This window comes from Anoplopoma fimbria, chromosome 1 (assembly GCF_027596085.1).
Source record: "Anoplopoma fimbria isolate UVic2021 breed Golden Eagle Sablefish chromosome 1, Afim_UVic_2022, whole genome shotgun sequence".
NCBI lineage: Eukaryota > Metazoa > Chordata > Actinopteri > Perciformes > Anoplopomatidae > Anoplopoma > Anoplopoma fimbria.
Genome location: NC_072449.1, coordinates 12,589,194 through 12,601,810, shown reverse-complemented (window position 1 = coordinate 12,601,810; position 12,617 = coordinate 12,589,194). Strand labels below are relative to the sequence as shown.

General features: G+C 45.1%; 1 protein-coding gene across 2 annotated transcripts in view; it reads left to right on the top strand.

The window, feature by feature from the left end:
• ulk2 (unc-51 like autophagy activating kinase 2) overlaps positions 1-10,909 on the top strand; it is a 35,675-nt gene extending 24,766 nt beyond the window's left edge. For both annotated transcript variants that reach the window (XM_054617943.1, XM_054617952.1), the window contains 12 exons: positions 1,831-1,976; positions 2,081-2,161; positions 3,562-3,824; positions 3,924-4,102; positions 4,746-4,855; positions 5,064-5,201; positions 5,374-5,615; positions 5,734-5,912; positions 6,039-6,157; positions 6,398-6,555; positions 6,743-6,878; positions 7,929-10,909. In XM_054617943.1, the coding sequence (XP_054473918.1) occupies positions 1,831-1,976; positions 2,081-2,161; positions 3,562-3,824; positions 3,924-4,102; positions 4,746-4,855; positions 5,064-5,201; positions 5,374-5,615; positions 5,734-5,912; positions 6,039-6,157; positions 6,398-6,555; positions 6,743-6,878; positions 7,929-7,993 (1,816 nt within the window). In that variant the 3' untranslated portion in view covers positions 7,994-10,909. The remainder of the gene's footprint in view (positions 1-1,830; positions 1,977-2,080; positions 2,162-3,561; positions 3,825-3,923; positions 4,103-4,745; positions 4,856-5,063; positions 5,202-5,373; positions 5,616-5,733; positions 5,913-6,038; positions 6,158-6,397; positions 6,556-6,742; positions 6,879-7,928) is intronic.
• Positions 10,910-12,617: the final 1,708 nt, after the last annotated feature.

Sequence of the window (12,617 nt, the reverse complement as noted above, 5' to 3'; positions counted from 1 at the left end):
TAACAGCAACATAAAACAGAAACAAAACAGAGAGCAAACACAACAGGACAGCATTAAACACACAGCACCCCATATGACATTAGGCTTTCTAATACATAAAACAATGTAAAGATGCCCTCCCCTAATATTTTATAATATATAAATTTCCTTCTGCTATCCCTTAGTGGCCAACCTATTTTATGGACAATGATCTGCCAGACCTCTTGTTTAAGATCAATATCCAGGTCCCTTTGTCATATCTTCATCAGACTGTTACTCTTACCATAAAGAGCATTTGCTGTCATTTTATGAAATTCAGGTGATGATTGTGTATAAAGTTTTATTAACCTTTGCAGTACGCTGTCATCCTGTCCTGTAATGTCACCCATTGATTTTCATGACTGTAAGAACTCTGTGATTAGTAATCAAACACTTGAAACGGGCACTCATTTGTTGATATCAACTTGTGACTAATGTTTTACTCACCATTGGGAGTGAACTTTATGGCTAGGTAATGAAAATGCAGGCTGCTATTTCATCAGCTATAATGAGGGTTGCACTGTGTTTCAAAGAGGATTAGTTCTGTTGTTCCTATGGAGTGCTGCAGGAATAAGTCCAAAAACCAGGAGGTTACTTAGCATTTATGCCATTCCAGTTACATCGTCTCAAAGTTTTTTTTTTTAATGGGTTTTTGGGTAGGTGCCTGAAATAAGGTATGTGGTTAAAACAAGCTTAGGAGATTTTAAGGTTTTGCTCTATGACATAAAATGTGTCAGTAATACCTTTCTTGTAAATATTGAATCTTTCATGTGTCTTAAAAAAAGGAAGTTGCTAACAAGGGGCTAAATGATGAATGTAGCTCTCAAAATGAGGATTTGGAGTAGCCGCTCAATGAGTTGACCTCTCTGTGCAGCCATGGAAGTAAGAACCTGTAGGATCCTCTCACCCCTAGCTATGAGTCTTTGTTCAGCTGTCCCCCTCTCCAGTTGCCCTGTCTCGTAAATCTGTTTAGGGAGGATTTGAGCTCTGACAAATCTGTCCTTTTGACCTATCAGGGGCCCTTCTTAATGTATTAGTATTCTTTAATTCTCACTTTAGGGAGCAATACTTTGGCAAGTAGAATTCCTTCATATATTGTATAAACATTTTCATTTTGCTTTATATTAAAATGAACACCCTGCAAATATACTTAGATAGAATTAAGTGGGGTCATATGTGTTGAGGTCTTAATATGATGTCTTAAAATGAGCTAGCACTTAAAGCAAGATAACTGAGAAGAGTTGGCCTTTGTGCACCTGCAAATCCAGCACAGTTTAGTGGACACTTTTAGGTGATGGCTGGCATTTCTTTAAATTAAAAAGCAAGTCAAGCAGTGTCATTTTAACTGTTAATTGTTTCAGATGCACAAATTGACACCATAATAGACTTCACAAGGAGGGTTTTCAATGTATTTTCAATATAAACCAAAAAACCAAGATGGTGACTACCAGAAGGTTGAAGTAGCTTCAAAACAGTAGTCCAAAAAACAACAGCAATGGGTGACGTCATGTTGACTGCGTCCACTTCTTATATACAGCATATGGGATACACATAATGTGTTTTGTGAGAAACACTGAATGTTAACATAACTTTAGTTTGATGACAAGAAAACTCCACAGGGCACATTAAATTAAAAGCTGTACCCTGTCAGGTGTATCCAGGATACCCAAAATTGTATCAATGTATTTTACTTAACTCTTTGGATTATTTCCTCATGGCTCTGAAAGCTGAATGAATGTTGCTTGCACTTTGGATAGTCTACGCACATACTTTTACGTATGTATTCTTGTAATGCGTGGTTGTGTTTTCTAGGTCTGGCACTGTGAGGCGTTCCAACACTAGTCCTATGGGGTTTCCCAAGGTGGGGTCGGGGTCCCCCAGCTCTGCAGACGTCCCTCAGACAGTAGGCAGGCGTCTCTCCACCGGCAGCTCTCGGCCCTACTCCCCCTCACCTCTTGGTGAGGACATCTCCAGACATGTCTCCAAGCACATCAGCTTTTTGATAAGACCTTCCAGACAAGAGTTGAATGCACAATGAAAAAAACTGTGTTTGTGTTTGCAGTGGGCACCATCCCTGAGCAGCTGGGTCACTGCTGCTGTCAACTGCAGAACCACGAGCCTCGCAGCCGCAGCTCCTCGGGAGGTCAGTTCACAGAAAAAACTTAGCTGTCCTCTACAAAGCCTGCTCACCTGGTTAATAATAATAATAATAATAATAATAATCATAATTATAAAAATAATCATCTTTATTTATACAGCAAATTTCATACAGACTATGTAGCTCAAAGTGCTGTACATTTGAAAAAATATAAATAAATGGATAAAATAATTAAATAAAAATAGTAACAGAATAACTTGCTTGTACAGAGCATGCTTTTTGTGATCCAAAAATGTCAACATATGAATAAAACTGGAAAACATATTAAATTTAAAATTACCAATAATTAAATCAATTAATAAAATTGTATGGACATAAAAGATCATTTGAAGGACAGTTTTGGGACTATGTGGAGCGCACATGAAGTGCTGTTCTGAAAGAAAGGCTGGGCTAAATAGATATGTTTTAAGATGATGCTTGAAAGTGTCAACAGAGGCTGCCTCTCTAATGTTTTTCGGTAGGTTGTTCCACAGTTTGGGAGCATAAGTAAAAAGAGCTGCATCTCTGTGAGTCTGTGATGTAGGCCGGTCCTAAGCCATTTAGAGCTTTTTACACAAGTAAAATAACTTTAAAATCAATTCTGGCGGCTATAGGCAATCAGTGCAGCGTAGCCAAGACTGGAATGATGTGTTCTCTCTTTTTTTGTTCTTGTTAGCAGTCTGGCAGCAGAGTTTTGAATGAGTTGAAGCCTCTCAATAGATTTTTTAGGAAGACCAGTAAAAAGTGCATTGCAGTAGTCTAGTCTGCTTGATATGAAGGCGTGCATTACTTTTCCTGCATCTTGCTGGGTGAGCAAAGGTTGCACCTTCGCTATGTGTCTGAGACGGAAGAATGACACATTTAATTCAAGAAAGTTATTACTCATCCAGGTGTTCATTTCTGATAGGCAGGCAGTGAGGGGGCTCAAGGCATCTTCATCATTTGGCTCAAAAGATGGGTACAATTGTGTAGCTGTGCCAGCTTGTTCACTTAGATTAAATTTATGGTCCCGTAGGATATGGGGTTGTTAAGACAGCAAATGTAAATTAGTTAAAACTGAAAAATTAAGCATTACATTACATTACATTACAGTCATTTAGCAGACGCTTTTATCCAAAGCGACTTACAGTCAGTAGTATAAAGCATAAATTGGAAATTGTACAATATGGATGCAAAGAAGCAAGTTACAGTAACAGTTTGTGTGCAGCAAGTGACCTCAGTGAAATTGTTACTAACAAATTTGGATTGAAGCAGAGTATTTTGTATGACAAAAACAGTGATTACATCTATCTCTTTTTAATGACTTCTGACTTTTAGACTTTTCAAATGTCATGTTGCTAGTACTATATACTATATGGTTTGTTAACTTGAACTGAGCTCTAATCTGGCCCCTCTACCTTCTCTAGGATCCCCTGTCCCATCCTCTCAGCTCCTTGGGGCTCGGCTCCAGAGCACCCCCACCCTGACCGAGGTCTACCAGGCTAGACAGAAACTCCACAAGCAGTTATCAGATCCCATGCAGCCTTCCGCCTCCTGCAGTCATTCCCCTCAGCTCGGCCGACCAGCCAACCTCGGCTCTTCCCCCACCAAGCTCCTGGGCTCCTCCCCCCGCATGTCTGACTGGTTGCAAAAGTCCCCGCTGCCTACCATCATTGGCTCCCCGACTAAGGTGAGTGCAGATATTATTAAGTGTGCAGATGGTCAATACCAAATTAACTAAAATGTCAGTTTTTAAAGTTTCCCTTTTAAAAAAAATATTTCCATTCAGACCATTTCGGCACCGTTCAAGATCCCAAAAACGCAGGCGTCCTGTAACTTGATGGCACTGGCGGACAGTCCCTTGCCCACCAAGACGCTGGCAGATGCCCGGGATATCTGTGCCTACCACTGCAGCCCGTACCTCACTGGACGCCCAGCTGCCCCTGAGGCCAGTAGAACCTTTGGCAGGTAGGCCTAGCTGAAAGGAAAGCATTACTTTTCTTTTGCACCCACCTAAGCTTCCACCTTAATCGATGTTACACTGATAAATTAATGTCCATTGATGGCTATCAGGTCTAGTCCAGCCATTATGGTTTATCCCCAATATGATGGACAAGATGCTATTCCATTTTTTTACACACAGTATTTGTTGTACAATTGATCAGTAGTACACTCGTGGACTTGCTACAATAGTCCTTGAAAAGTAATTTAATTTACTTACTTTTTGTATTTTGCTGTGTTAAATGCAGGGAGCCAGTTTCATACAGGCTCAATTTTGTCTCAGGTGCATTCCTATGCAGACATTCACATTTCTGGGTCTAACATAAAATGCTTCTTAATTGTTGTACTTTCCTGGCATGAAGAATTTTATTAATTAATTATTAATTTGGTGAAATTACGATATTTGTGTTATTTTCCAGGTATTGATATGTTTTAGACCCTTGATATGTCACTCATGCCGTGTATATTTACATGTACGTAGAGGAAAGGGCACTAGCTTGGTGCTCCGCTTTGTGTTACTTTGACCCTCCTCTGTCTATCCTCTACCATAACACGTCTCTCTGTCTGCTGCTTGAAATTCTGCTGACATTATCTTTATTTTTCCCTGCAGGTCTGTTAGTACAGGTCGTCTTTCTGAGCAACCAATCAGAATCACTCTGGGTGGACAGGCCTATCAGGGTAGCACTGACAGCTTGAACACAGAGCGACCAATGGACACAGGTATGGGTACAAGCGCACACACAATGGACAGTTTCCCACAGGTTGTCCTATTTCAGTCACTATGTCTGTATTCTTCTCTATAAACATAAAGTCAGAATGATACTGTTAATACAGATTAAAGGTGTTTTTTTTATAACTATGAAGCCTCATTTGAACTACATCAATGTGTGACAGAGAATGAAAGCAATTACATTTCCTCTTCCCAAAGCCCCTGCAGGTCCCAGCGGGCTGATTCAGGGGGGGTCAGCAAGTACTCGTACTGTCCTATTCACCGTGGGTTCACCGCCCAACAGCAGCACTCCTCCTACCTGCAGCCAACTGGGCACGCGACCACGCACCACCTCAGGTGAGGGCCCCTCCCCTGAGCTGAGCTAGTGTGCAAAAAAGCTATTAACAGTCAGAAGCAGGAAGGCTGTGAGGTGTTCTTAGTGAAGGTAGTTGTAGTAGTAGTAGTAGTAGTAGTAGTAGTAGTACTGATCTCATGATCCTCCGCTCTCTCCTCCCCGTCCTTCTCTCAGTGGGCTCTAACAGTTCGGCCGGCTCCCTGTGCTCCACCAGCGGTCGGGTCTATGTCGGATCTCCTCCAGGCATGGCCCTGGGCTCCTCTCCTCCAGGAGGTTTTGGGGGAGGGCAGGTTGTCCCCGGGACTGAGGGGGCACCCAGCAGCCTGCGCTATGTTCCCTATGGGACCTCCCCTCCCAGCTTGGAGGGATTCATCACATTCGAAGCGCCAGAGCTGCCTGAGGAGACCCTCATGGAGGTGAGGGAGTGTGAGGTCAATTTATTTAACAGGAAAATGGATCAGACAACCCATGACTCACTGGTATACCCATTTAATCTTCTTTTAGTGTTTTACATTTCATTCTCGTCCGTTCCAGCGCGAGCATACAGATACCCTGATGCATCTACGGATGATGCTTTCGTTCACTGACTGCGTCCTGGAGATGGCCGCAGTGCGGGCTGGAGGGACGGAGCTTGGCGTGTCAGCCGCCTCCCTTTACCCTCCCCAGGACAGTGTGGTTGTGGACCAGATCAGCCAGCTCAGCAAAGAGTGGGGGTAAGGAATGTCTTAAATCTAGTATGACTGCGCTAATCTCACTAATATCATGTAGTCTGAGGAGGCTCTTTGTTAAGTGGTGTCGCTGCAGTATTTTAAATACTATGGTTGTTCTGCCCCCTACAGGCAGGTGGAACAGCTGGTGCTGTACATGAAGTCAGCTCAACTCCTGGCTTCCTCTCTCCATATGGCCAAGGCTCAGATTAAATCAGCCAAGCTCAATCCATCCACTGCCGTCAAACAGGGTAAAGACATTTCATTTCCCATTATTTGTCTTAACCTGTGACTGGTGGAACCTCTGGGTGTGAAAAGAGATACAAGAAATCCGCTGTTCTTCCACTTCATCAGCAGGAGAAAGACACTATAGTTATGAAGAACTTACTAGTGTCTATTTCCTTTTTATTTATCGTCCATATACAGCTCTATAACTTTCAAATACAAGTTAATGCAAAAAATACTTATTCGCCCTCTCTGTCTTCTCTTAGTGGTTAAGAGTTTGAATGAGCGTTACAAGAGCTGCTTATGCCTCTGCCGGCGGTTGACTGACAAACTCAACCACTTCTTCTCCGATAAGCAGCGCTTTGTAGACGAAATCAATAGCGTCACAGCGGAGAAGCTCATCTACAATCATGCTGTGGAGATTGTGAGTATCAGACACACGGTACAGAAATAACTAACAGTCTTCAGTGACAGAGACAAAAGGATTGTGGTCTGATATTGATGACTGTAATTTCCATCAGGTTTTTCAAAAGGTATGTTCAGTAAATTGCAGCTAAATTATATGCTAGTCAGCCTAATGTGATGCTGTGTGTCTATATTTTTTTGTCTAGGTTCAGTCAGCGGCTCTGGATGAGATGTTCAAACAGACGGAAGATATAGCCTACCGCTACAGCAAGGCCGCCATGCTGCTGGACGGCCTGTCCAAGATCTTACAGGACCCCACTGACATTGAGAATGTGGTCAAGTGTGAGTACACACTCTGACAGACACACATAAACACACACATACACAGTCCTACACAATAGGCCTCATGAAGGAACCACTTGCATGAACAGATTGGGTCATAAAGGGACAGTTTGTAGGATTTGGTGGCACAACTACAACCTTGGTGTGTTGGACTGAAATTCTGGACCGTAGTATCGGCCAAATTAATAATCTAATTCAGGGAGATTTTGATAAGGTGGCACCGTTTATGCAAATTTTCAGTTTGTGAACACTTGTTCTTGATCGAAGTAGAGTATTAGCCATAGAGTCCAGTTAAGGGCCCCATCTGTGCGTATAAAACTATGGTCACAATTTGGTAACCTTCGTGCTAGGCTTCTGTAGAAACATGAGGGCCCATCACGACGGGCTCTCTAAAGAGGACCTGCTTCCTATGTAGATATGAAGGTCTCATTCTAAGCTAGAAAAAAAAACAATGAGTCGTGGTTTCAGGTGATAATGCACTTATGAGATGCTACACACTGGCCCTTTAATTATCATGCACACATTTTTTCCGAGAATTTGTCACATTCACCATATTTCTTGTTCTCAGAATTTTCTCTTGGATACAAGCAATATTCAGATCTGACGTTTCATAAGTGTGAAGCGTAAATATGTTGCAGGAATTACCCAACAAAAAAAAAATACTAAATGAAAAATAAATATTTTCATGAATTGTAATATTTTGGCTTTTTTGGAGGTCCTCTAACACCCCTACTGACTGATTTCTGACAATCGGTCTTGAAGCTATGCAGTGTAAAGGTGTGCATTAAGAAGCAGGGGAAGAACAGGTAGCCATTTACAACAATGTTGGGGTTTGGGGTTAATGACCAAGCCTCATCAACATGTACCTCTTCGTGAACAGGGGGCATTTATCAGGCTAAAACGAGCAATTTTCAATAACTATGGGCAGTCAAGAGAGTTTGCTGAATCTGCAGGACTAGCAGACTTGTAGTCTGACTAATAATTGTATTTTGCCTTTATTTTGTTTTAACAACTTCTTTTTACATGTTGTTTTGTGTACTTTTTCTACAGACAAGGCCAGCGTGGACCGCAGAATCTCAGCCCTCTGCTACTGCACTGTCACACTCTTTGAGTAGCTGCCCTCACATAAACACACCTACGCGCACACACACAGAGGGACCAAGTCCTAAGACTATTGGCTACAATCCTCACAAAGCCGCCTTTCCTTCTTGTAGCAGTTCAAGCACTTTTCATTTAAATCTGTATTTATTGTCATACTGGCTGCATCACTGAATGAATTGTGACAAGCAACTGATGCACAAATTTACAACCAAAGATGAGAACGGACGGATCTAGAAAATAAATAAAGGCTGAAACCAGATGCGGATTTAAAAGATGCACTTTCAAGTGCATTTTTCGTCTTACCCTATGTTGGTGGAAAACCATCTGATCAAGATAAAAAAAACTAATATCCATCTTTCAAGATATCATTTGTTTTTTACCAGAAGAAAAAAGTATGGACAAAGCTATGAGACAGTGATGATGATCCTGCTTACTTTGTGATATCAGTGGTTATTTACTCTGTGTTTAATTTTTCATTGTTTTAATTTATTGGTTCAGAAGAACTTGGGTGATTGAGTCTCCTGCCTATCTTGAAAACCTCAAGTATTGGAGTAGAAGGAATTTGAAGAAATTAGCAAAGGACTTGCGACCAATCAGAAACTCTTGTTACAGAAACTAGACAGCCATGTGAGCAAAGGATTTTTTTTTTTCTTGTGTCGTTAGCTCAAGCACTTTATTCTGGATTGAGAGGGAGAGAAATGTATCTGTAGAAGTTCTAAAGGTAGAAATGTGAAGGCAGGGGAAGGGTTTTCTAATCACTCCTGCTCCCACCTTCGAAAAACTTACCTGCTCTGTATGCATGATGAACTAGACTACAGAATGCATACACTTCCCATAAGGCAGAGCAACCAAGGAGCAAAGTCTAATTGGCTGCAGCTCAACTTTGTGGGACCTCTTCTGTCAAGATCAACTTGATATTTTATAGAACCTCTTTTTAGATGATTTAATTTCATATATTTAAAGGGACATGCTACTGATTGAAAGTAAGGATATTTATCGGCCTGTGCTACTTCAAATTTGACCTTTCTTTTATCTAATTTTAATTTATCACGCATGTTCTCCAACCTAATGGAAGTGTAATGCTAAAATGGTTGAATATCCTTTTTAATTCCAGATGCCATAGTTGTCAGGCATATGAAAAAGATGGCCTACAAATACTTTGTCACAAGGTCTCTAGGCCCGGACATTCAGAAGAAAAGTGGTGGCAGGCCCTTCTCCTGTCACCACTGCAGTGCTGAACAATCAATCAGCGTCCACCTTATACCCTGATGGGGGGAATTGTGAAACTGAATGGTCATATTACTTGACAAGTTACCTTAATAATAAGTTTAATTTAAAAAAAAAATACAACAGCTTTTTTGTGTTCTGTCACTTCTGTAGCTAATTTTTTTAACAAAACTTAATCTTGCAAACTTGTAAATATTTGTATGTGATGATTCCATTCCCCTCTTTTTGGGAGGGGAATGAGTGTGTGTGTGAGGTCACAGTTTGAGTTTGTTTGGGGTGTCGATGATGCCATCAGATGGCCTGCCTGTCAGTCAAAGAGCACAAATCTTTACATGTATATAGATGAATTTGATACATTTTTTTCATTGCCAAGGGTTTGATAGGGAAACCTATTTTGGCACAACAGGGGTGTGCCAAAGAATAATATATAACTTGTGGCAGCTCCAAAACTTCACAGAGAACTCTTTCTACCGGGACTGTTCATTGTTGAGATCACGACACATATTTGTTTTAAGGGTCTTTTCTGAAATGTTTTCTCTTTAGCTTTCAAACTCATTTCCCCAAATTTCTTGATACTCGATTTGTCACAATCTGAACTGCCTAGCATCCACTCTGTCCCCTGCCTCCCCTCAAGTTGTCTGCTGTGCTCCCAACAGTGTATGTACTGTTTGTATGTATGAGTGTATATAAACACGTGCACTTGCCAGGTGTGCATTAAGGCCAGTAGTATACAGTTATTGATGGAAAAGGAGGTGCCTTTTTCTTGTGAAAGTAAACAAAGGCCTACTCCTTTGTACAGGTGTGAATACATTCTTTTCTATGTAAACCTTTTTAAAAATGCGTTTGCAGGCACCCGGTTGTCTCTGGGCCCGTTTCTCTGATGTACTGTTCTTTTTCTGAGACATATCTGGGTTACAGTTTCCCTCATACTTGTCATGAGCACTCTGAACCACACATAGCCTTCTACTGCACACGGAGTGAAGAGGGACAAATAAAGCTGATGGAAACTCGCCTGAATCTTTGCTCTTTACCATTTTTGTCCATGGAGTGTAACTGAAGATGGACTGTTTCGGATTAAGCATGGGTACCACGTCAGCATTTTACCCTGTAGAACCTCTAGAACCTTGAATGTATGTACCCTGTTGTTTTATGCTTCTCCAGCTTGATCTGAATGCATTTTGAAGTCACAACCATGATAATGCAACTCTTTTCAAGGACCGATTTTAAAAGAAATGTCAATGTAATACTTGTGTTTCTCACCAAGGGGGTGTCTGTCTTTGTTCTTTATTGAACACAAATACAGTCTTTGTTATTAAAAAGAGAAAACAATAAAATGTTTTGCTGTTTTCTATTCTTCTGAGCTTGGTTCTGTGTGGATTTCCCAGAGGCTGAAAGTTTGGACGAAAGATCTGAACTGAAAAACTTGATATGTGATAATGTTTACACAAATAACAATATTGGATAAAATATAAACAAATTGTACTAACATTGGACATTGTGGCATCCCGCCCCTGAAGCCTCGGCCTGAACGGTCCCGTGGGACCGTGAAGGACGGGTGTACCACCCCCACCCACCAGCCGGCGACGGAGAGCACCGGGTCCTTCCCCCCAATCAGCGGGATGGGGAACACCTGGCGGCTGGGAGGAGGAAGTCCCGGAGCCACTATAAGAGAGGCAGAGACACGCATGGACGGGGGAGGCAGAGACACGCATGGACTGCAGAGGCTTGAGGCTCACGGAGACCCAAGCATACCCTTGTCCTGTCTGATAACTAAAATAAACGCCGAAGTCGGCTTAAACAAACCATTGCCTCGTGTTTTCTCGGAATCCCGGCGCATTCTTCATTCCCGGATACCACATATGGTGGAGAATGCGGGCATTTTGAGCGTTCCCACGACTACTACCCCACCATGCCGAACCCAGACGGAGCCGCGGCGTTGGCTGCCCAGCAACACCAGCGGGAGACCACCGAGAGCCTCGCCCTGCTCCGCGAAGCTGTTCTGCGGCTGACTCAGCACGCCGTCCGCGCTGCGCCGACCGCCGCCCGACCAGCCGCCTCACGAAGATGGGACCGGAAGACGACGTTGAGGCTTACCTCGAGGTCTTCGAGCGGACCGCACAGAGGGAAGGCTGGCCAGAGGAGCAGTGGGCGCACATAGTGACGCCGTTCCTCACCGGACCCGCCCAGCAGGCGAGCCAGGACCTGCCGGCGGACGTCGCCCGCCAGTATCCGGCGCTCAAACAGGCCATACTGGCCTACTATGGCCACAACCTCGCGGCGCGCGCGCAACGCACGCAGGATTGGCGGTTTGACGCGCAGGGAGCTGTGCGCACCCAGATCGCCCAGCACAGCCGGCTGGTGAAGCGGTGGCTGACAGCGGGAGAGGGCCCCAGCCCGATCGACCGGGTGATTATCGACCACACCCTGCGGCGACTCCCGCCGGACGCCCGCCGCGTGCTGGCCCACCATCATCCTGCCACCGTGGACGACCTGGTCCTCCAGCTGGAGAACTGGCAGGTGGCCCAGCTCCTGGACGCCAGACCCGCCCCAGCCCCACGGCGCGCCGAGACCCGCCAAGCCCCGAGGGGACCCCCATCGGCAACCCAGCTCCCGGCGTCACCCCACTGAGCGGAGTACCGGAGAACCGGGAGGTGCGGCGCTGCTTTGGGTGCGGCCAGCCCGGCCACATCGCTCGCTATTGCCCGAGGGGACGTGATGTGTCGATGCCGTCAGCGTACGCGGACCCGGGGGCGGACCACACGTGCATGTTGGCGACCTGCTGGACGCAGGGAACGTCGGGTAGCCCGACCATCCCGGCGCGGGTGATGAACCAGGACACGCAGGCCCTCTTGGACACCGGCAGTGCGGTTACCCTCCTTCGCCCCGACCTGGCGGGCGGGAAGGCAGGGGACCCGATGGAGGTGGCCTGCGTCCACGGGGACACCCGGACATACCCCACGTGCCACGTGGTAGTCCGCACCACACACGGTGTATTCACGATCCGGGCGGGGATTGTCCCCCACCTACCGGTCCCCGTGTTAATCGGGAGGGACTGCCCGATTTTCCACCGGTTGTGGGACCCGACGCGGGAGCTACGGAGCTGGAGAGGCCCTCCCCGCAGAGGGGCGCGGGGGGTTCGGCAGGCCTACGGGGCCACCCGGCGTCCATCGTCCCCGGGAGAGCTGACGGCGGAGGACGAGGGATCTGAGGGGAACGGGCCTTCCCCACCGGGGACCCCGGCGCGCACGGCGAGAGGACCCGTCCGGAGCGAGACACCGGAACCTACCCCCGACACCCCGGAGACCCTCACAGCCTCCGAGCAACCAGACCCACCGGAAGACCCGGAGAGCTCCCCCTTACTGAGTTCTCGGACTTCTTACCAGAGGGGGGAAGGCTCGTCCCGACCCGGCC